Source organism: Marasmius oreades, chromosome 3, assembly GCF_018924745.1.
Source record: "Marasmius oreades isolate 03SP1 chromosome 3, whole genome shotgun sequence".
Classification (NCBI taxonomy): Eukaryota; Fungi; Basidiomycota; class Agaricomycetes; order Agaricales; family Marasmiaceae; genus Marasmius; species Marasmius oreades.
Genome location: NC_057325.1, coordinates 3,220,103 through 3,241,446, shown reverse-complemented (window position 1 = coordinate 3,241,446; position 21,344 = coordinate 3,220,103). Strand labels below are relative to the sequence as shown.

The 21,344-nt window shown below is 47.3% G+C and overlaps 9 protein-coding genes across 9 annotated transcripts; 4 read left to right on the top strand and 5 right to left on the bottom strand.

Annotated features, from left to right (window-relative positions):
- Positions 1-51: 51 nt before the first annotated feature.
- On the bottom strand, positions 52-972 carry E1B28_006409 (uncharacterized protein). Its single transcript, XM_043151072.1, has 3 exons — positions 893-972; positions 718-833; positions 52-661 (listed from the first exon to the last, which is right to left on the bottom strand). The coding sequence occupies exons 1-3, from the start codon at positions 956-958 to the stop codon at positions 289-291; spliced, it is 555 nt and encodes a 184-aa protein (XP_043012165.1). The 5' UTR covers positions 959-972; the 3' UTR covers positions 52-288.
- Positions 973-976: 4 nt separating this feature from the next.
- On the top strand, positions 977-3,079 carry E1B28_006408 (uncharacterized protein). The gene is made up of 9 exons (XM_043151071.1): positions 977-1,153; positions 1,216-1,435; positions 1,500-1,775; positions 1,829-2,070; positions 2,134-2,340; positions 2,391-2,568; positions 2,640-2,767; positions 2,822-2,864; positions 2,928-3,079. The coding sequence occupies exons 1-9, from the start codon at positions 1,065-1,067 to the stop codon at positions 2,976-2,978; spliced, it is 1,434 nt and encodes a 477-aa protein (XP_043012164.1). The 5' UTR covers positions 977-1,064; the 3' UTR covers positions 2,979-3,079.
- Positions 3,080-7,215, bottom strand: E1B28_006407 (uncharacterized protein). The gene is made up of 6 exons (XM_043151070.1): positions 7,041-7,215; positions 6,900-6,986; positions 5,799-6,848; positions 4,914-5,748; positions 4,601-4,860; positions 3,080-4,547 (listed from the first exon to the last, which is right to left on the bottom strand). Exons 1-6 carry the CDS (start codon positions 7,067-7,069, stop codon positions 3,575-3,577), a joined length of 3,234 nt encoding a protein of 1,077 aa, XP_043012163.1. The 5' UTR covers positions 7,070-7,215; the 3' UTR covers positions 3,080-3,574.
- A 476-nt stretch (positions 7,216-7,691) lies between these two features.
- E1B28_006406 (uncharacterized protein) lies at positions 7,692-10,167 on the bottom strand. The gene is made up of 23 exons (XM_043151069.1): positions 9,991-10,167; positions 9,907-9,932; positions 9,830-9,841; positions 9,733-9,775; positions 9,632-9,670; positions 9,562-9,575; positions 9,406-9,504; positions 9,338-9,347; positions 9,253-9,270; positions 9,171-9,196; positions 9,088-9,113; positions 8,998-9,032; positions 8,907-8,943; positions 8,839-8,854; positions 8,741-8,780; positions 8,590-8,690; positions 8,472-8,531; positions 8,389-8,416; positions 8,276-8,333; positions 8,188-8,212; positions 8,003-8,132; positions 7,886-7,939; positions 7,692-7,826 (listed from the first exon to the last, which is right to left on the bottom strand). Exons 1-23 carry the CDS (start codon positions 10,120-10,122, stop codon positions 7,779-7,781), a joined length of 1,077 nt encoding a protein of 358 aa, XP_043012162.1. The 5' UTR covers positions 10,123-10,167; the 3' UTR covers positions 7,692-7,778.
- A 975-nt stretch (positions 10,168-11,142) lies between these two features.
- Positions 11,143-14,373, bottom strand: E1B28_006405 (uncharacterized protein; the record flags this gene model as incomplete). The annotated part of the gene is made up of 14 exons (XM_043151068.1): positions 11,143-11,268; positions 11,321-11,484; positions 11,552-11,656; positions 11,724-11,974; positions 12,028-12,193; positions 12,254-12,506; positions 12,559-12,700; positions 12,755-12,851; positions 12,904-13,167; positions 13,221-13,324; positions 13,386-13,475; positions 13,529-14,196; positions 14,251-14,308; positions 14,363-14,373. The coding sequence occupies 14 exons, from the start codon at positions 14,371-14,373 to the stop codon at positions 11,143-11,145; spliced, it is 2,499 nt and encodes an 832-aa protein (XP_043012161.1).
- A 410-nt stretch (positions 14,374-14,783) lies between these two features.
- Positions 14,784-15,447, bottom strand: E1B28_006404 (uncharacterized protein; the record flags this gene model as incomplete). The annotated part of the gene is made up of 4 exons (XM_043151067.1): positions 14,784-14,858; positions 14,917-15,166; positions 15,229-15,317; positions 15,367-15,447. The coding sequence occupies 4 exons, from the start codon at positions 15,445-15,447 to the stop codon at positions 14,784-14,786; spliced, it is 495 nt and encodes a 164-aa protein (XP_043012160.1).
- Positions 15,448-15,785: 338 nt separating this feature from the next.
- Positions 15,786-16,121, top strand: E1B28_006403 (uncharacterized protein; the record flags this gene model as incomplete). Its single annotated transcript, XM_043151066.1, has 1 exon — positions 15,786-16,121. The coding sequence occupies one exon, from the start codon at positions 15,786-15,788 to the stop codon at positions 16,119-16,121; it is 336 nt and encodes a 111-aa protein (XP_043012159.1).
- Positions 16,122-16,347: 226 nt separating this feature from the next.
- E1B28_006402 (uncharacterized protein) lies at positions 16,348-17,818 on the top strand (the record flags this gene model as incomplete). Its single annotated transcript, XM_043151065.1, has 8 exons — positions 16,348-16,560; positions 16,629-16,837; positions 16,901-17,102; positions 17,161-17,195; positions 17,255-17,381; positions 17,432-17,513; positions 17,573-17,701; positions 17,757-17,818. 8 exons carry the CDS (start codon positions 16,348-16,350, stop codon positions 17,816-17,818), a joined length of 1,059 nt encoding a protein of 352 aa, XP_043012158.1.
- A 1,786-nt stretch (positions 17,819-19,604) lies between these two features.
- On the top strand, positions 19,605-21,238 carry E1B28_006401 (uncharacterized protein; the record flags this gene model as incomplete). The annotated part of the gene is made up of 6 exons (XM_043151064.1): positions 19,605-19,734; positions 19,786-19,820; positions 19,879-20,091; positions 20,149-20,508; positions 20,564-20,764; positions 20,825-21,238. 6 exons carry the CDS (start codon positions 19,605-19,607, stop codon positions 21,236-21,238), a joined length of 1,353 nt encoding a protein of 450 aa, XP_043012157.1.
- Positions 21,239-21,344: the final 106 nt, after the last annotated feature.

Sequence of the window (21,344 nt, the reverse complement as noted above, 5' to 3'; positions counted from 1 at the left end):
TCCAAAGAAAGTGAAATTTATGTAAAGGTACGAATGTAAGTACCAGGATGGACCGGCTCCGTGGTCCGCATTTCCCTGTGAAACGCATTTGTGCAACCACTATCAGCGTATCACTACGTACCCATTGGTAACACCATGGTCATGCTATCATGCACATTCAGATATGACAGCTCCATCTATCGCCAACTATAAAGTGACAGTACCATTATACAACAAAGACTAAGAAATACATACAGAATCGTACAGCATGAACTTGTACTTGTCCACAAGGACCAAAAACGATATGGCTTACTTTAGAGACTCTCTGGCACTGGGAGGAGCAGGTGCTCCTCGTTTGCCAAAGCCATCTGCAGCGGACGCCTGCGAGGAGCTTGGTCCATATGGATTTCGAGTAATATTTGTCGCCAGTGAAAGTTTCGACTCCGATCCAGAGTCGGCGTCACCAAATATTCTACTCCTAGCCTCCTGATACCTCGCTTCTCGTTCCTTTAGTGACTCTGAGGATGCAGGCGAAGGAGTTCTAGGATGAACATTTATTGCGCTTGTGGGACGCTTTAATATCTTCAAAGCTGGCTGGAAGGCACCTGGAGGCGGCGGAGACGTGACAGACCGCGATGAAGTTGTACTGACTACTGGCATCGGCGTTGGGGCTTTGGAATCACTGGACCGATATCGCACGTCAGCCAATGTTGACAAAAAAAAACCATTGTAACGTACGCTTTCTCCCATATTCTCTTATTCGCCTCATCATTGGGGGATTCCTCGTCCTCCTCGTCTTCCCAGTCGTCCCGGACGACTGCCTTAGACCTTGCCCCTGGACGAGGTTGATGGACCTTAGAAAAGCAAGCAAGATTAATCCATTAGTCGTTCTCGGCGTATGTCGTCAACATACCGAAGTCTCCGGTTGACCCCAATCAGAGGCAGAGTCGGAAGAGGAAGCGACAGCTGCAGTAGCCATCGTCAAGGTCCAAGTTGTGGAAATTATCTTGTTTACGTTATCGGTTCTATAGTACTCATCCGTCAGCCGAGCGGACCGGTCAATTATCTCAATCGTAACCGCGACAATGCCTGCCCCCAAGGAATTTCTCGAATACGTCGACAACAAGGCTGATCTCTTCATTCAACGTCTTTCCGATGCAGTTGCGATTAAATCGTGCGTGGGAGCACGTTCTTTTTCTCTCTTCTTTACTGGCACTCATCAGTCATTGTCTTCAGTGTCAGTAGCGACCCTCAATGTCGATCTGAGGTGATCAAGATGTCCAACTGGATCAAGGACCAATTCTCAGCTGTCGGCGTTGATACTGAGCTTCGCGATCTCGGGAAACAAAATCTGGGCGGTGAAGAACTACCTCTCCCGCCTGCAGTCCTTGGTCGTCTCGGAAACGATCCCACCAAGAAGACCGTGCTCGTGTACGGGCACTTTGATGTCCAGCCAGTACGTTTGACATTCATTACACCAGACCGCTTCCGGTTGTGATGATTCACTCCGATGTTTTCAGGCTAATTTGTCTGATGGATGGGGCACCGAGCCTTTCAAGTTGGTGATCAAAGAAAACGGTCAACTGGTCGGTCGTGGATCATCGGATGATAAGGGACCGGTTCTGGGCTGGCTGAACATACTTCAGTACCACCATGAATGCAAGAAAGAACTTCCGGTTAACTTCCGCTGCTGTTTCGAGGGGATGGAGGAGAGTGGAAGTGAAGGTCTTGATGACCTTGTTAAACGTGAATCCCAGTCAGGCGGCTGGTTTGACAGCGTCGATTGTGTTTGCATCGTCAGTTGATTCAGTAATTTTCCCCGCTTTTTTCTCATTCTGGTATTGTCCAGTCCGACAACTATTGGCTCAATACCCGAACTCCTGCCATCACATATGGCCTCAGAGGTTTGGCCTACTTCAAACTCATGGTCTCAGGCCCCGCTAGGGACCTCCACTCTGGCGTTTTTGGTCGAATGGTACATGAACCTATGACCGACTTGGTTATACTCATGTCAAAGTTGGTTGATGTGAATGGTCATATTCTGGTACCAGGTGTCGACGAGATGGTCTCAGCCGCGGACGTAGAAGAGAGGTACTTTGGTTCCTTTGTTTTTCTTCTGTCATTACCGTGCTGAGATAACCTCTTCTATCTAAGGAAAATGTACGAGGGACTGGATTACAGTATCGCCGATGTGGATTCAGCAGTCGGTGCATCTACCACACTATCTTCAGACATCGTTGAAGTCTTGATGGGTCGCATGAGAATGCCCAGCTTATCGTTACATGGCATTGAAGGCGCTTTCTACGGCACTGGAGCGAAGACCGTCATTCCAGCTAAAGTTATTGGGAAATTCAGTATTCGGTGAGTAAAAGATATACATCTTATAGTCAAAATGACTTCCCTGAAATTAGATTAGTACCTCCACAAACTCCCGATAACGTCGAACCTCTCGTTCGGAAGTACATCGAATCAGAATTTGCCAAACTCGGATCGAAAAATACATGCGTTCTAGAACCTGAGCATGGCGGTAAGCCTTGGGTTGGAGATATCAACCATTGGAATTACGAGGCCGCTAAAGCTGCTACAAGGGTACGTTCCATGATTCTCCACGGATATTCAAGGCTCCTACGCCGTCGGATCTGATATCATCGTTCTTTTAGGCTGTTTATGGCAGGGAGCCCGATATGACTCGAGAAGGTGGTTCGATCCCCGTGACATTAACCTTCGCAGAATCTCTCGGTGTGAATGTACTTTTACTACCAATGGGTAGAGGAGATGACGGAGCCCAGTCTGTTTATATTCGTTTATGACCGTCCATGTACTTGACTAACACGAATCATAGTTCCACGAATGAGAAGCTTGACCGGTCCAACTTTATCGAGGGCGTACGTTCAATTTCGTTGTTTATTCCAGTCCCATCCTGACGTGGTCCATTTCCTTTTTTGTAGACCAAACTTCTTGGAACCTATTTATACGAGATCGCGGCGCTCAAGAAGTAGGGATCTTTCAGATCCTTTAATATTTTGAGTAATGAAAAACCGGGATGCCATGTACTCTGTCTTGGGTACCAATGAAGTCGTCTAACAGTGTTTTGAATATGTTGCCAACTCAATGGTGGAACAGGCACTCCCAAATATTTTGTATACCTGATAGTCAAAGCATATTGTCAAGGCAAAAATACATCAAGAGGGTACAAGGAAGATCACAAAGGTGGTAAACTTGAAACACTAGCCGGAACTTTCTCAACGAACAAAGCCTGAATATAGAAGAAGAGAGTAACTGACGAGAAGGATGTACGACAGAGTAAGAGATAAACAGTATTATTACCCTTGACCCGAGAGGTACGTAGGCATTGCAAATGTTCTGCCTAGACCTTCTCCATATCTTTAAGAAAGCCATAAAATTGTTCGCCGTAGATCGTGACAAGCATGGCAGTCTTCGAAAGAAGACGCGTTGACCCCTTTGGATTGTCGTGAAACCGGACTGTGAACGGATAAAGCGTTTGTTGTTATAAAGGACAGTAGGAGGTACTGCGGTTATAGCCCATGGAGAGCGACAACGTCCCGAGTTTCGTGAAGAAACCGCTATATGAGTATCATCCAGCACTACCCCACAGAGGTGGCATCGCCGGAGTAAAGTTCTGGGCGCTCAATTTAGAGTCATGAAGCGACAGATGACGCGTGTGATGGTTGTTGAAACCGATATCAACATTGTAATTGTTTTGATTTGGTACGGAGGAATCATGGATTCTAACGGGACTATGTCCAAAGGAATGGTGGTTAACGTTCCCATAAGATTGGTGGAAAACATCGGGTTCCATCAAGTGCTGTTGAATCGGTTGTTGGTTCAAGCTTGAATGCGGGGATGCATATCCATACTCAGAGATTCCTGGATTTCGGATGGGATCTGGAAATAGTTGAGCGGCGACAGCAGATGACGATGGGGCCCGACGATGGTGTCCAACAAGATGTGATGGTGATGAATACAACGTTGTAGGCGGTATACCGCTGGAGAGTTGTTGGGGTGTGAATGATCGTGGTGCGTGGCCAATGGTGCTTGGACTTGGTGGCCACTGAGTATGTGGATAGGATTTGGCCCTTAACACGTCTTGAGAAGAAATCGGTTGTTGGTGAGTAAAGCTTTGCTGGTGATTGGTGCTGGCAGCGATCCTCATCGATACCTGCTCATCCTGAGAGGTGGACCAGATACTATTCCCAGTGCGATCACCGAACAAAAGGGGAGCCGTTGGCGCTAAGGGCTCCGAGACAGTTTTCTGTTGAGACATTCGAGCACTCGGGCTCAATCCTCGGCCCATGAAGCCATTCAAAAGGTCCTCAGCGGTAGTTAATGCGACGGGGGGTACAGCTTTCGAGGTCTTCACCAGAATTTGCGACTGAGGCACCACAGGAGGTAAAATTGAGGATTGAAGAACAGGGGGATCAGATACAATTGGGGAGCGAGTAGGAACGACAGAAGCAGAGCCTAGAGAAGGCAAAGTCTGTGAGCCCGGAGGAACCCGAGAGACTGCAGATGCCGTCGTTATTCTAGGCGAAACGATGGGAGAGGCTCTGTGGATGAAATCAGGCCAGTTTATACAAGACCATTTGGGGTAGTGACGCACCTTGGGTTCCAAACAATTTCGTCCTCATCGTCCTCATCGTCCTCACCGTCCAGATGGCTAAATGCATCTCGAATAGGATCATCATCGACTCTACATGTTTCCACGGCCGCTGCATCGTGATCAGCGGCAGCGTGCAGTATCGCATCCGAATCATCTTCAATATCATTCAGATATATTGGATCACTGAGAGGAACGGGTTGGGCTTGTGCTTCAACTCCTTTCAACATAAATTGGTTGCCGTAGAGTGCGAGCGGAGAATTCTGACAACATTTTAAGAGCCAGTGCCAGTATAGAACTTGTGGGGGTTACTCACCTCCATGTCGACAATCCTCTTCGCATCGCTCAAAAGGTCCTTTATCCTCATCAATTGTACAACGTTAGGATGAACTTCTTTCTCCTCTGTAGGGCAATCCTCATTCCCAATATCGCCACCCACTGTAGAAGTATCACAGCCAGTCTTTTCCTTATCTTTATCCTTCCTCCCATCCAACATTCCCTTCAGCGGCAAGAACCCACTCATCTCTGTATCCTCCGATAGTGCAAACGTCAAGTCCGGAAGTTTATTGATTGGGAATGCCCTGGAGAGAACTCTCAAAAACTCTGCGTACTTTTCCCAAAACTCTATGGTTTCAGTCGAAGTTGAGCTGATAAGTCCGTTAGATTCAGACAGTGCGCGTTTGTGACCTTTGTTCGTTTCATTCTTCAAGCCTAGCGACTCGGGGTCCTGCATCACGAAGTTGAAGTTCGCCAACAGCCACTTGCTTGCGATTCGGAGCGCGGGTAGCGTACGCCTAAATTCGACCATAATCCTTTGTGCTAAATCGCCATCTGGCCCGATGGGAGCGGGTTCTTTCAACTGTTCGATTCCCACTTCCAATAAAGCACGATGGAGGGAGAGTAAGTGAGTGAACAAACGAGCTTCGATCACAGAATTTGGAAGGGACCCTGGTAGGGTACTCTCTGGGTGTCTGTCATTATTGTTCTTGTTTGCCCTTGGGGAGTCCCGGATCATACGATGTTTCCATAGAGCGGCTTGTGACAAAACAACAACTTGAATGATAAAATCTTCGGGCAGATGGCGATCTGACACAAGCGAATAAAGATCGGCGCATACTCCTTGCGCCTGTTTTATGATGAGGGCGTCGTTCCTGCAATGATTTATTAGATTGGCGCGCAGGTGGTTGTATCAGCTACTTACTTTCCCAATCCGAGGCGTAATAAACCATGCAAGATCACGAGTTTCTCTTTGAAAGCTTCGATTCTGATTTTACCAACAGCATTCCTCAGATCTACCTCTCCTTCATTTTTCGACTTCATCTTCCACTGTTCGATGGCTTTGTGCAGGACGGTGTGGATATTGTCTGATGCCGAATCGTATGGATGGCGCACGCATAACGCCCGGTAATAATGGACAAGAGAAGTAAACATATCCTTCTGATACGATGCAAGTATTGCCAATTGGTGGGATGGATTGCCTTCGTGCGGAACCAAGAGTTTTGCCTGTTCGTAACAATGTCTGGCCTTCTCATAGTTTCGGGGTCTGGGTAGATCAGGAATGAGAGCACCTCCACCACCTTTCTTGAATCTACCACGCCTGCCTGGCCCCGAATGATCTTCATAACCAGCTCTTGGTCTCCCACCTGCCTCGTTATACTGCTCCCTATACCGCGCGATGTCTCCCAGGCACGTCAGTGCCTTACTCAAAATCTCCATCCTGCTCTCTCGCTGCGCGTTAGTTTTGGGAACAAATGACGACTCAGAACCTTCAGGCACCGCAGGAAACTGAAAATGATTCCTTCCTCCGTTGTGGGGCAATTTAGCGGCGCCGGGTCCACCCTCGCCATCGTCGGGACTTCCTGTCGGAAGTTCCTTAATTGGTAACTCCTCCGTCAAGATTCCAAGGTCGATAAGTGTTGATTGTGCTTCACCGAGGTCAAACGATCGAGTAAAACGAACGACGAATTGAGTCCAGAATTTTTCTTCTTCGGCCAGAAACTGACGAAACCGTTGAATAAACTTCCTGTGCTCTACAGGTCCGTGGCCACGCTGGTTATGAGGGTTCAAGTTCGCTCCTTGTTGACCCTGTTGCTGCTGCTGCTTTTGCATGACACGATCGAGATGAGATATACGCTGCTTGTAGGAAGATATGAATGCGTGGGAGGTCTCCATCCATAGCCGAGTTTCAGCATCTTTAGATTCATTGTCATATGGGTGAACGAGTAAGAGGTTGAGATAGCGCCTTCGAAGGCTAGACCATGGCCATGAATGTAAGGATTCCTGAACGTTGCCCGACACTCACTTCTTTCTCTGGAAATCCAACTCTTTGTCAAATGGTTCCCGGGTCTTGAGCAACTCCTTTACACTTTGATGTATGTTTTTAGCTTCCCTAGAGTCAAGGTGATGTAGCGCAGCACGACACTCGGAATATGGTACAACTAACCGTGCGATGTTCGAGGGAAGATCAGTCATTGTGGTCTTCCTAGAAAAATGTTTGTCGAAAAAAAGGTTAAAGCTCCATGTTTGCTTGGTAAGACGAACTTGATCTTGCTGAAATATGACTAGGAGGTTCGGTTAACGAGTTTGAGTTGCATAGTTCAAGTTAGCGTGGGATATCCGCATTGCTGACCAGCGGCACTGCCACTCCAGCCGCTTTTTGAACCAACTACTGACGTACTTGGAACTTGCACTCTTGTGAACATCATGCCAATGACACTGGTCTTCAATCCGCCGCAAATGATACTTGCGAGGACAACCCGAAAGTACGAACGAGTCTAAAACAGGATTTCATTCTGGTACTTGGAATTGCACAGCCTGATCAATTGGAGCACGTTTAGCAAGCTCTCCGGTCGATGTACTGATGGACATGCTATGAAACAGTTTCTCATCGATCCAAATCGTTTCAAAGTCTCGAAGAGTCTACGCCTTAAATTTAATGTCGCATTATTGATAGCAAAATCTTGTCTTCTCCGAAACAGCACAAATATGAAGACCAGCCACCGTCAGGCGATTCCCTGCGATTACTCGAATTTCAAAAATTTTCTGGTTTCAACTCGGAGCAATGAGGTGACACGATAACATTGTTTCATCCGCCTTTTTGCATTGTAAACGTGTCCATATACGACCTGGTATACTAGTCCTATCTTCAAAGAATACATGAATCGGATCCTCAGACCAGATCTTACACTGCAACGGATTTATTCCCTCCACCAACTTGGTAAGGATGCGACTACCGAGTTAAAAGTTTAGCCTTTTACATTGGTTCAGAAAAAAAGAGAATTTCCATGCCTTCATTTCAAACTCATGCGTGGTCTCGGTTTCCTGCTTGATGGTAATGTGTCGCTTTTGTACAGACGGTGAGTCAGGACTTCATGCTATTTATGTAAACGCCGCAACAACACTCACCACTGAACTGCTATGCTCGGTCGGAGGGCGTCGACTCGAGTAAGAGCTGCTACCTCCTTCGAGTGTTAACGAAGTCGCGAATGAACCAAAGCCGCCTTGACTTCGGACCAACTCAGCACGTGCATTTAATCTGCAGAGACAAAGTAAAATCTTGATTCGTGAGTTGATAAACCAAACAAACGTACGTTGCCAAGAGGGAGAATGAGTAGACTGCCAGTGATTCCTTTTGTTCAGCAAACATCTTAGAATTGTCAAAAGGCGCAGATGACCTACAACGGGCGAGGGTTGCGTAGAACGTGATGTAGATGAACGTGGTGGGAAACACAGATATCTGAAGATTCGTGTTCAGCCCTGGATAATGGTAACCAAAAAAGTTGAACACTAACAGTGATGAGAGACAGAATCGCACAGGCCCTACAAAGCTGATGATCGATGTTGATTCTTTTTGAATAAATCATGACGGACTCACGTCGTCAAAAGACCGGTCCTCACACAAAATAGAATGAGCCGATTCATGATGGCGTCCGTGCTGTAAACAAGCGCATAATTTATCTGTTTTCTGTTCTACTATCAATTTTTGAACGTACCGCTTGATCCCTGACTTGGATTTCCATAGATAATACGACAACGCCGCCGTGATAATCACGTCGCTAACGGCGCCTAGGACATTGACGGCTCGCGAGAGGCCCTGGGGATATCTGAATATTGATAATAAAGGAATAATGAAAGGGGACTTACTCCGACCAGAGCGAGCTGAGCGAAGGTCGTAAAGGGCCACCTAATGTGAATTATGGTCGTCAGCCATCAAAAACGGCACGCCAGACATCCCAACCCACGCTCTAGCAAAGTAGGCTGAGAAAATTTTAGAATTTACTTCAAAATAATCAGTGTGGGAGGGACCCACCCATTGTAGTGCCGAATACACCGCATACGGGTAGGAGCTTACGTTCAATGCAATGTCAGAAGCTGCATCAACCCGAATTAGAACAACATACAATCACACCAACGACGTAGTAATTTCTGTGGCTCACTAATATAATTTTTTAGCACTGGTAGTTTGGCTCGCAAAAAAAACTGTCACTTACGAATCCAAACACGGTATACCAGGAAGCTGAAGATGAGTTCCTCAGTCCGTTTCACGGAACGAGTGAGTCGGCCATGCACTTACAGCTGCACGATCACCGCGATGAAGCCCTAATAGCGGGAAGCATTTCCATCAGTCATTTGCGGCGAGAGGGGCTAGAACTTACCGTCATGAGTACCATGATCTAACCGAGGACCGGTGATTGACAGTAGTGAGCAGATTCCCGAAAATTTCTCGATTGCATCACTTACCAAAATACTCCTATATTGATCCGGTTGTTGAGTGCGAAAATAATAACAAGCGGGACTGGAGAACGTACCACACAAGTGTCCCGAGAATGACAGGATTTCCCCAATTCGTGACAAGGTACGTATAAAGGAGATGGGATATCATGAACTGATGTACCGTATCGAGCGCACTGGGTAACGGTAGAAATGAGTGACTGTAAGAGGCTGGGCTGAATTCAAGGACGCACTATACCGTGCCGACCTGCGGGTGGTGGTGTAAACGTTTGAACTACTGTAAAGAAACGGCAGTGACGGTACCATGATATTGATGACAGGTCGGTCAATCCCATAATACCTCTAACGGTGACCGAGTTCTTCAGGTGTAGTTCTCGTGTGTGCAAGGGTAAGCATGAACGCACCATGAAGTAAGTATACGTCTGCATGGTGGTTATCCCCCACAACCTGCAAAATCCCATTGATCAGAATGCGGTGACGACTGAAGCCTTCGGGACTCACGCTCCAGCGATGCTGTCAAGCACAATTGACAAAACCATTGTCAGGGAAGCTCACAGGGAGTGTATAGTCAAGCTCACGCGACGCCGACGAAAAGGGCACCCATCTAGAGAATATCAGTTCGGGATTAGCAGGTTCAGACGAGACTATAAATCAGAGTCTACCGTGTTGTGCAGAGGGGGAATAACTATTGGAGCACAAGTTTCTGGTCCGGACATATTGGAGGCTGAGCAAACGCGTACTTTGAGAAGAGCAGGATTGAGCCGAGGAACGGCGATACAAAGGTTGGACTTCATATAAGTACACCAGGGTTAGAAGAAGCACATGGGTAGACCAAGCCGGGTATCCCGAGAAAATTGATGGAAAAAGTGGGTCAAAATTCAAATGTTGGATTGACCAACTTCAAGATCGCTTGATGCTACAAATTGACAAAGGAATTGACGAGAGAAAATTCAGGAAAATTCCTCCTCAGTCAGGACCCCCAAGAGTTGAGCCCAATCGACTAGTTTGAGAACCAGATGACATTTCCTGCAGTAGGGAACAAATCGGCCGAAAAGCTGCGTAGAGTTGAAGAGTTGAAGAAAGAAGTTATTGTTCACTTCTGCACGCTACTCACCGACATGCCCGGCAGAAGCCGATCCGCTGACAGCTTCCCGAACGGTTTCCATCACGATCCCCGCCTATCACTCGTTTTTCCCATGTCCTCTGAAGACAGCACCCTACAACTCCAACTATCCGTTCGAACGACCCGTTGGAAATACATCAACGGTTTTCACAACTTACGGGTTCTTCTCCCGGTTGTACCAGCTTTCCATACAATCTTAGTGCGAACAACGGTGACACTTATGTTATTATTCTCGTGATAACTTCATCTTTTAGTGCCTCCTGTCTTCAACAACACAACAGAACAGAACTTCTACATGCACACGCATTGACAAGCTTGGGATAGGCTTGAAGCAGCTTGAATGGTTTTTATTCTCGATTTCTTGACATTTTTTTGCTCATCTGCATCCGATCCTCATCGGTGGTACAGAGCGATATTTCCATCTCATAAGGCACTCAATGTGAAAGACTCGATTGATGGATCCTGAGGCCGATCGCGAGGCTTCAAGTACATATCTTTCCGATGCTGAAGCGGTGCATATGCATTTCCTTCCATTATATTGTTTCCCATCTATGATACTCCAAGAAATAGTATACAGTACCTACACCATGCGATATACTGGATGCCGAGGGGATATTCTATAAGACAGTGTCCCTGTTACCGTCAAGAAAGTTCCAAGTTGCAAAAAATCCACATGACCATCAGAGCATTTCTAATCATCTTCATCGTCTCTTCCCGGTCGGAAAAGTGCCAACAAGTCGTCCATGCCAAGTCGCATATTCTTGATCTTGTCACCGCTCAATGCTGCCCGAGCTAATTCACGCTTCTTCTCTTGAAGCTGCAGACATGAAAATTCAGCATCCGGAACAAATTTGATTAGAAATATGTACCTCAAGGATCCTGTCCTCTACCGTCTCATCAACTTTCAACTTGTAAATATTTACGTCCTTCTTCTGCCCGTATCGATGTGAACGATCAAACGCCTGGTCCTCCAGTGCTGGGTTCCACCATAGGTCGACGAGAATGACGTTATTGCAACATGTCAAGTTCAAACCTATAACGAACGGAGGAGCAAGGATCAAAGTCAAACCTCACCCCTGTTGCATAGCGATCAGACTTACCAGTGCTGCCAGCTTTGAAAGAGATCAGAATAACTCTGATATTCGGATTGGTCTTGATTATATTCAAAGTCTCTTCTCTTTGTGGTGGCTTCATGGTTCCATCATCTGTAAACACCAACATCCGTTCGTCATCTGTCGTTGACACTCAAGTTTGTATTGATCGGATACTCACACCTGACGAACTTATACCCAGCGTTTCTAAGCCATGGCTCCACCAAATTCAGCATACTTGTGAACTGTGAGAAGATTATGGTCTTCTCCGTTCCACCAGACCGCTCATCAACCTTATTCAATAGCTCCAGAATCATCCGAATCTTAGCCGAGTCGCCTTTGGTCGAAATTTGGTTCCTTGTTTGCAAAGTGAGGGAAGCACAGTCATCACATTGCCCCTCAAGTTTACCGGTCGAGTTTACGGGGGTGATCCTGGAGGAAAGAATATTCAACCGTAAGAAAAATGGAAAACTGGAGAAACTTACTCGATTGTGCAAACCTGACACTTCTTGGTAACACCTAATTGTCCAAAGGCAGCGGCAAGATCGTCTGCATCGGTGTCGCCAACGTCGTTGTTTTTAGCCCCCCTAGATTCAACCGCATCGAGGTCGGATTTGTAGTCGCTTGAGACAAGGATCGGGTGGTTGCATGCTATACGAGAAAGGGGTGAACACGGAATATTTCACCCATTGCACTGAAAGAATGACATACCTTGCCTCAACCTCAAGAGCAACAGCAAAACACTTATATAGCTAGCCTGAGCTCTCCCGCTCCTGTGAGCATCTTCATTCAACTTGTCCAGAACCGTCTCCATCTTTCCTTCCAGTTCCGAATAGAACTGCCGTTCTGACTCTGAAAACGGACAGGAAATAATATTGATCGTTCGCTTTGGCAACTCTACGAGTGCCTTTCCATTTATTGTGTCGTCTTTCCTTCGTCGAAGCATAGTATTCTTCAGAACGACCTGTAAACTGGCGATGGACATCATATACTGATAAGACCAGGATCAAAGATACCTGGAGTCGTTTCATGGCAGTATTGGCCCCCCTGCCACTCTTTACGGGTTTTGCGATTTGCGTGTTGAACCGCTCCCAATCATTGAAGGGTTTGATACGAAGGAATTTAAGCAGAGAGAAAAGTTCCGCCACATCGTTTTGCCTTGGAAAACGAAACCCATCAGACGATACTGGAAGAAAATGAAAGGACACTTACATTGGAGTACCGGTTAGAGCCCATCGAAATTTGGACTCTAATTCGCAACAAGCCTTGGCGCCGTTAGTGTTACGATTCTTGATATTGTGGGCCTCGTCTAGTAAAAACATCATCAACGGGAACCGTGAGGCAACGAGAAATAGACTTGCCGAGGACGACTCGGAACCATTTCACTCTGAATAAGGCATCCTTCACCTTCGTTTTCGCGCCGGATCTGGGCGTATCTTTTTTCAATGTTCTTCCAAAATGTTCGCCGTCTGAGCTCTCGGAACCCGATTCTTTCTGAGGTTTTTTGTTCTTTTCCTTCGAAGATTTCGAGGCATCTTTTGCGGATGGATTGAAGTATCCGTATTCAGATTTGAGGGTATCGTATGTTGTAATCACGACGTGTACCCTTCGAAGGTCGTTGGGATCTAATAATCGTTGAGCGTCAAAAGAAGAAAAATTAAATACCAGATACACGTACTAGAAGTGCGAGAAGGCCCCTGATGTTTGATTACGGCGAGACCCTCGGTCATCCGACTGATCTCGTCCGCCCATTGGCCAACCAAAGCTAAAGGACAAACGACTCTAGATAAACTGTTAGACAAATCTACCATATGGATAGGAAAGCGGGTGGAACGACTCAAACAATGTAGTGGGAGACCATCCATCGTCTTTGTCACTCTTCTTGGCCCTTCCTTCGACGATTCGCGTCAACGTTTGGATGGTCTTACCGAGACTGTGTATCACGGTCAATGACAGTCAGGATTTGAGCAGGGTATAACTACCCACCCCATATCATCAGCTAGAATCCCGCCGTTTTTCTTTGCTTTCGGGTCTTCACGTTCTTTCATCCACTTACGACCAACGATTTGATGAGGAAGAAGTTTAATGTGGTCTTTGAACCCAGCCACTCGAGCGTCCTCTTCGGTGAATTCCAGATCTTCCCCATCGTCATTCATAGAGCCTCCCATGAGATCTTTCAACGCCTTCTCCGCATCTGCGGGAGATGTATAAGTGTTTGCTTCTTGTCCAAAGTCGGGTACATTGAGATATTCGTCATTCGCATCCTCGCGAAACTGTCTACCGTTATCATATTGTGATGAGGGTGGTTGGGGTTTAACCATAGACGGAATAGCAATCGGCGTCGCCGAGGAGCTGAACTTGGTCGGATTCGATGGTTTTGGTGGACGGTTTATTGGGAACGATCCTGGCCGTTCAAATCCTTTCGACTTCTGTGTTGGAATGAAAGGTGCAGGAAAGTTCGACACATCAACATTGGATAGTTGAAGGGGTCGTGATGGAACCCCCTCCTCTTCTTCCCCCTCTTCATCAGACGATATGATGACCGTGTTTTTGTGATTCTTGTTCACGGGAGCCTTCGCTCTCGACGACGACGTGGAGGTAGATGCACTTGAAGTTAAAGCAGCTGAGGATGATTCAGATGAGGATGAAATGCTCTAGTAGACTCGTGCATGAGCGACATGAGTAACAGCAGTAAAGATGGAACTAACAATGGACTTTCGCGGATCAGCATTTAGTTGAGCATTCTGGGCCATAAGACGACTTCGGCTATGGATATTCGGATAAGTCTAACGCGTTCGTTCGTAATTATAAGAGACTTACAAACTCTCCATCTTCGCTGTGGTGGTGTCTGTCAAGGCGTGTTACAGTTCAGTCGCGACCCGCGATCAACTTAACAAGTCACGTGACTGTTATACTGTGACCGCTACAAGTTCCCAACTCTGTCATTGACTCGATGTAAATGAGGATTGAATAAGTAGTGATCTAGTGATTTGCATGACAGACCGTCCAATAAATTGAAAGGTTTCTCGCTTGGTCGGTGGAATCGCTGACCATGGCCAACTTGCGAGCGGTCCTCTCAAGAGAGTCGGGAACACACAGAGGAGCAGTTCACTTGTCACCGAGCTGTCTATTACGAGCAGTGAAATGGAGAATAAATGAAGTTGCTGAAGTTACGAAGCCTCGTGACTGCTGAGAACTCTCAGACGGGATTCCTCCCTACACCGTACACGCTCTCAAGATCTCAATGATCATCTCTAGCGGCATGCTCCCATGGTTTCTTCATCGATGGTGCTACAGATTTGCTATGAGGTGCTTCCTGGTTCAAAGTAGCTAGCATAAGTAACAAAATAGGCATATTCTAGGAAGATGCGCACATTCAAACCTCCAGGTATGGTTTTATTGTTCGGAAGTTGGTCAGTTCTCCCTGTCTCTATTAATTCCTTGATCTGGGCTAGAGTCAGAACTTCTGTAGCCTCGGCCTGAGATGAAGCTTCCGTTTCAAGCGGAGGGTCTGCACTGTCAGCTTGCATGAGCTCGCGTGAGGTTGCTACACCATCCATGTCAATCGATGGTGTCTCTTCATAAGCTCTGACCTCCTCGATGGTGAGTGAGTTACCTGAAATTCTGTATAAATTTCCAAAAAGTAATCAGGACTGCGGTTAGCGGAATACGAGGAATAGACGGACCGATTGAAATAGAATATTTTCGCTTTCCTCTCGATCTCATTTCGGTCTACATCTGCCGAGCTCCGAGAAATAATATCAGCGAGGCCTTGCTTAAACCCTACTTTCAGCTCTCTCTCAACTATTCATCAACGGATGTACCTTGAAGGTAGCATCGGATCCGAATGGGTAGCTTGCGTAGCGGAGGAGCTGGGAATGGATGTCGGAGTTAGAAGAGGACATGCAAGTGGCTGTGCAAATTTTCCCGTTTGAACGCCCCCACGATGGTCTTGTCCAAGTACTTCCACAGAACGACTCCTTTCCGTTGACAGGCTGGACATTCCGCAAAGCGACAGAACATCTGCTTTTGCTATCACGGGGTCTGATTTGCAGTAAATTCTTCTGTACCATCCCGCGCACGCACCAGGCAGTACTATGACTCCTATCGATCTTTCTGCTGGGTCTTCAACTCTGATCAACTCCAAGACAGACTGGCTTTGGAACTGATTACCGGATGTCAAACTTAATTCTTTTTATCTCTGTTAACAAATGAAAGCGGACGATGAATTCGAAACTGAGAAATGACAGTTGTGAAGGCCAACTCCGTTGGGGATCATAGTCACCGACTAATCGAATTCCAGTTAAAACTTCCAAGAACAGGGCCCTCTGTGCTCCAGCTGGGAAAGCTATCGATGTATCATCTGTTTGCCCGAGGAAAAGGCGCATTAAGGGTGATAGGTGGGTACAGCCCTTCCCGAGGCGTCCTACTTTTCCTTCCCACCCCCGGAGCGGTTGAAAGAGTGCTGATGAAGGCCCCGTCGAACCGTTGCACATCTTTAACTCCACTTTACTACCGCAAACTTGTGCACAGTTTCTCATCTTACATGGCTTTATCGGATGGCGTCCTTCTTCAATGACGGGCGAGTATGGCGCCGTGCGGAAACAATCCATCGGATTTCCTTTCGTGGTGAGTAAATTCCTTCCTGTGCGGGTCCGACGTGCTCCCGTCCGTCTCCTCTGCACGAACTGCGAAAATATGGGGAGATCTGCTCCTTATAAGGGCAAGTTCGACCTCTAGGGAACTATCTTCCATCTTCTCCTTTTCTTACTTGATTGCGCATAGCTCATCGCATCACTGAAGCAATGGCTCCCGCTCAAGACTACCACACCGCCGTAGAAAACTTAAACAGTACTGCTACTGTTACCAACACCGTTACAGCAGTTCCGCCTTCCTACGCCCTTGCACCCACTGTTTACTACAACCCAAGATTAGATCCGAAAAACTTCTTGGAAGGTCCCCTCTCTCCAAACCCATCAACAAGACTCCGTCAGATGCTCGCACGACCGGGGATTGTTGTAAGTACTTCCATCGCTCCCTTTGATTCTTTTCTTTTCTCATCAAGAGCCTCCGAACTTTTCCTTAGGTCGCTCCCGGGATTTGCGATGGCATCAGTGCTCGGTGTGCCCTTGAAGCCGGCTTTGACTGCTTATATCAAAGCGGGGCTGCGACCACTGCTTCTCGTCTTGGACAACCCGACTTGGCTATCGCTACTTTGAATGACTTTGTCGAGGCCGGGCAAATGGTTTCCGGTCTCGATCCTTCTGTTCCAGTAATCGCTGACGCCGATACCGGGTATGTGGAATTCCTTGCCCGTTCAATAAGCCTCGTCTGTTTGTTAACTTGACCGTCTCACAGCTTTGGCGGCCCAGCTAACGTAGCCCGCACCGTCAGACAATATGCCAGGGCGGGTATCGCAGCCTTTCATATCGAAGACCAAGTCCAAACCAAACGCTGTGGCCACTTGATGGGCAAACAAGTTGTTTCCAGGGAGGAGTTCTTGACTCGCATTAGGGCTGCCGTTCTTGCCCGTGACTCAATTCCTGGGGGCTCTGACTTCGTATGTCACCCACCACTTGATTTTGCGTCGCTCCATTTAAGTCTTTTCTTCCACGCAGGTTATTATCGGTCGCACGGACTCCGCACAAGTTCTGTAAGTGAAAGACAGTTGTATTAATTGCGTTCGACCTTTAATCGTCACCTTCCTTGCAGTGGGATGGAAGAGGCTATATACCGATTGAAGCTGGCTGCCGACGCCGGTGCTGACGTCTGCTTCATCGAGGGCGTCAAAACCAAGGAGCTGTTAGAAAGCACTGTGGAGGCTCTAGCCCCTACACCGGTATGTCCTTTCTTGATGTTTCTTTCTCAACGCCGCTCAAAAAATTTCAGGTCCTTGTCAACGTCATCTCTGGTGGTCTCACTCCATCATTCACCTACCAGGAAGCTGAAGCTACGGGAGCTAAAATAATTAGTGAGTTCACAATGTCACAACCTGACTCGAGTTGTGAACTGACGAGCACGCCTGTTTAGTATTCTCGTTGGTGTCCTGCGTTGCAATGGTCCATGCGGTCCGGGCAGCTATGCGTTCCCTGAAGAAGACAGGAACGGACTTCACTTCAGCGCAAGGGATGGACCCTAAGAAATTCTTCGAAGTCATGGGTACGTTCTCAGAAATCTGTAACGTTTCCGCCCCTCTGATGAGAGTCTTGTATAGGCTTGAACGATGTCGTAGAGTTAGATGCCAAAGCAGGCGGCACTGCGTTTCAAGTCGTATAACTTTCTCCCAATACGGAGCCCATATGTACCCTTTGTAGACTAGCATATTTAATTTCTTCCTCCCGGAATCTTTGCATTGACAAAGAGAACTTGTGCAGATATAGATGAGTGATCAATCTAGGGATGAGGTTTTCCAGCCACGCAATAAAACTGCCCGGCAAGCAAGCCATGGCGCCCGACTCCTTTGACGCGGGAGCGGTGCCACGTCGTGTGAACATCCGGTAATTTCCGTGAACCAGATACCTTTACACAGCTGACCCTCTGGATAGGGTCAGACACCGACGTGGCCACTCGGTGTCAGAACACCAGTGGGACGGTGTCAGGGAGCAAAGTGAGAAATTCAAATTCTCGCGTTGACACCAACCAGACACCGACCATTCAGTGTCAGACACCAACAGCATGTGGCTTGCGGCAGGACCATCCCGGCCATCCCGGCCATCCGTGACGGGTTTCCGGGTTCCTCCTGCCCTCCCTCTGCTCGTTCTGCTCGTTAGATGGCTGAAAACAAAGTATACTGTATTTTAAACATTGTATGTACTATACAGGCTGTACAATACACAATATACGTATACCCAGGCTTAGATCCTAACCCATCTGGTGAGAGATGCGCCCACGTCAGAAACAACCAAAGCCCACGTTTGTTAATACGCACCTTCCCGACTTCTTGTGAGCGTGAACCAAGTGGGAACCTATCACAGGAAAGTCAGTTCGAGAACCGGATGTTCGATGAAGACTAAACTTACGAGCCGACTTCACCTCCCTCATTCATGGTTTGAAGCCTCAGTCATGGAAATTTTGCACGATATGCAGTTGCCGTGTTTTTATAGCTTGAGGCTTGAGGAGTCGCGCTTGACGGCTTCACGCGAGTAACACCAGGTACAGCGACTTGAAGGGCTTTTGAAGAGCTTGCCGAATCAAATAACTTGCATGTCACCTTGAGGACGTCGACACTTGGAGACCTTGTATATCGAGGAATCGAAACTTGAGTGTCTTGCAGGTCTAATTTGCAGTTCATGTCCTTGAGGGGCTTGAGCAGCTTGAAAGATTTGCATTGCTTCTGTCTGAGTGAGTATGGTATGAAGGAGTACTTTTGCTTGACAATCGACGAGGGGAGGGGACCAAGACAAGCCCAATAGCCATATTGCGAGATCCTTGAGCTTGAGGTCTCAGAGAGGTTGGTTGTAGGTGAATCCCAGTGAGAAAAAGCCAAGAACCATTCGCCGTGGGGTGTGGAAAGGCGTTAAAACAGTCAGTGCCAGCTGTCGTTCACAGCGGCATGGTGGGCGAGGAAAAAGTTCAACATGATTATGTCAGCATTCGCCTGCAGGACTCGGGCTGGCCACACGCAAATGGGCGGAGGGCTCGGGTGAATAGATATATTAGGAAGTATGACATAGTTTCGTATGACAAACTATGATTCGTAACAAAATTTGAAATACCTGATCTGTTCGCAAGTGGTGTCAGGTTCGTATCTGGCCAGTTTGATATCTGACACCAAAAAAACCAATATCGGACACGGATTCCCCATCACTGTCTGATATCAACCGGCTTTCCGTGTCAGGTGCAAATTTGGGGGTTAGCTGTGTATCATAATCCTAACCTCCTTCCAGCGACAACCGTTTCAATCCATTTCCCGATACATGCGACTCAAATCGGTCAAAATTTCATGAAACACGCTAATAAAACATACGGGGAAAGTACATGGCCGATTCCGTGTTTCTCCGCGATTCGTTCCGATATATGGATACTTAAAGGGAGAAACGGACAGAGCACCATCTTTTGAATCATGCCGACCATATCAGGGGAGACTGAGCTGTCAAGTTGGGGAAGCATTCAAGGGACCCAGAGAGGACAGGAAGATGCCAGTGAACCACCAACAACTCAAAACGTTGAGGATGAAAGATCAGCCCCGTCGCGCAAGTACCAAGCTATGCTGCTTTTTGCTGGTTTCATGATGACTTTCCAAGTCATAGGAATGAATACGACGTTCGGTGTCTTCCAAGCAAGTGTTTGTTTCTTATATCTGCTGAAGGGCATCCTCATCTTTCTTTTCTTTCCAGGAGTTTTATTCCTCATCGCAAACGAACATCCCTGATGCCAAGGGACAAGACGCGCTAGTCTCCCTTGTAGGCACGATTGGAGGCGGACTGACTTGGAGTGGGAGTATTTTTGTTAATCCGCTGATGGCGAGAGTCGAGAATGTGAAGCTCGTAGTGTTGTGCGGAGCATTTACGATGAGTCTTGGGCTAGCGCTAGAAAGCTTTTCGACCCGGGTATGCATCTCGTACTTTGTTTTCCATCTTCAATCCCCGACTTAACTCTAAAACAAGCTCTGGCATCTCTTCCTCACTCAAGGTCTTCTCTACGGTCTCGGATCATCAATGTTCTACTTCCCGATCATCGCAATCGCACCGACGTACTTTGACCGCCACCGCGGTTTCGCTATGGGATTAATCCTTGCTGGTAGCGGGATTGGTGGACTTGTGCTGGCACCCGTGCAACAATATTTAATGGATCGATATGACGTGCAATGGACGCTGAGAATTCTGGGATTGTGGAATTTCGCCATTGGGATACCAGTGTCGATGGTAGTTCAACATAGGCAAGGCTTTGGATTTGAACGTGGAGCTCCAAGGACGAGAACGAGGTTGGCAGGGACGACGGCGAGAAGGGGTACATTTTGGTATCAGGTATAGGGTTGTCCACCTCTCACCACCGCTCTTTTTACTGAGCTCCACACTTCAGGCGATTGGTGCTTTTCTCCAAGCTGGAGGGAACATCGTGCCGTTGTACTACATGACATCCTACTCCGTGTCCGTTCTTTCACTGTCAAGGTCAACGGGGAGTCTGTATCTAAGTATCAACAGCGGCGTGAACAGCATTTCACGAATTGCGATGGGTGTTCTTGCAGACTATATTGGTCGGCAAAACACACTGATTGGTGGTGTAATGATTTTCCGTTACCTTCACACCAGGCACAAAAACTTATGACATCCCCATACCTAGGTCGTTCTGTCTGCCCTCTCCGTCTTCGCGTTGTGGTATGACGCTGCAAAAAACCGCTTCATATGTTTTGTAATCCTCTATGGGGTCTATGCAGGCGGGTACAACGCTCTCCTTCCTACTACAATCACGGAGATTTACGGTGTCGAGAACTACGCGAGTGTAAACGGTGCATTACTATTCATACGAGGGCTCGGATCGATATTCGGTGCACCTCTCGCTGGTCTCATTCTGGGTAGTCATACCAGAACTGGTTTCGAGAATCCAATGGCTCTAGGGAATGCGAAGGTGTTGCAGAAGAAGTATAATCAAGTTGTTGTGTATGATGGTGTGCTTTTGATAGCTTCTGCTTTATGCGTCGTATACGTACGGTGGCTCGACGCTAGAGACAAGGGCAGGTGGAAGTGGAAAGCTTAATGAGGAGCTTTGCTATCCGGCGTAGGCACGTCATTATCGTATGTCGGGTCCTTCAACATCCTCCGGGGTCCAAGAAGGATTTGGATCCCTAATAATAATAATAATA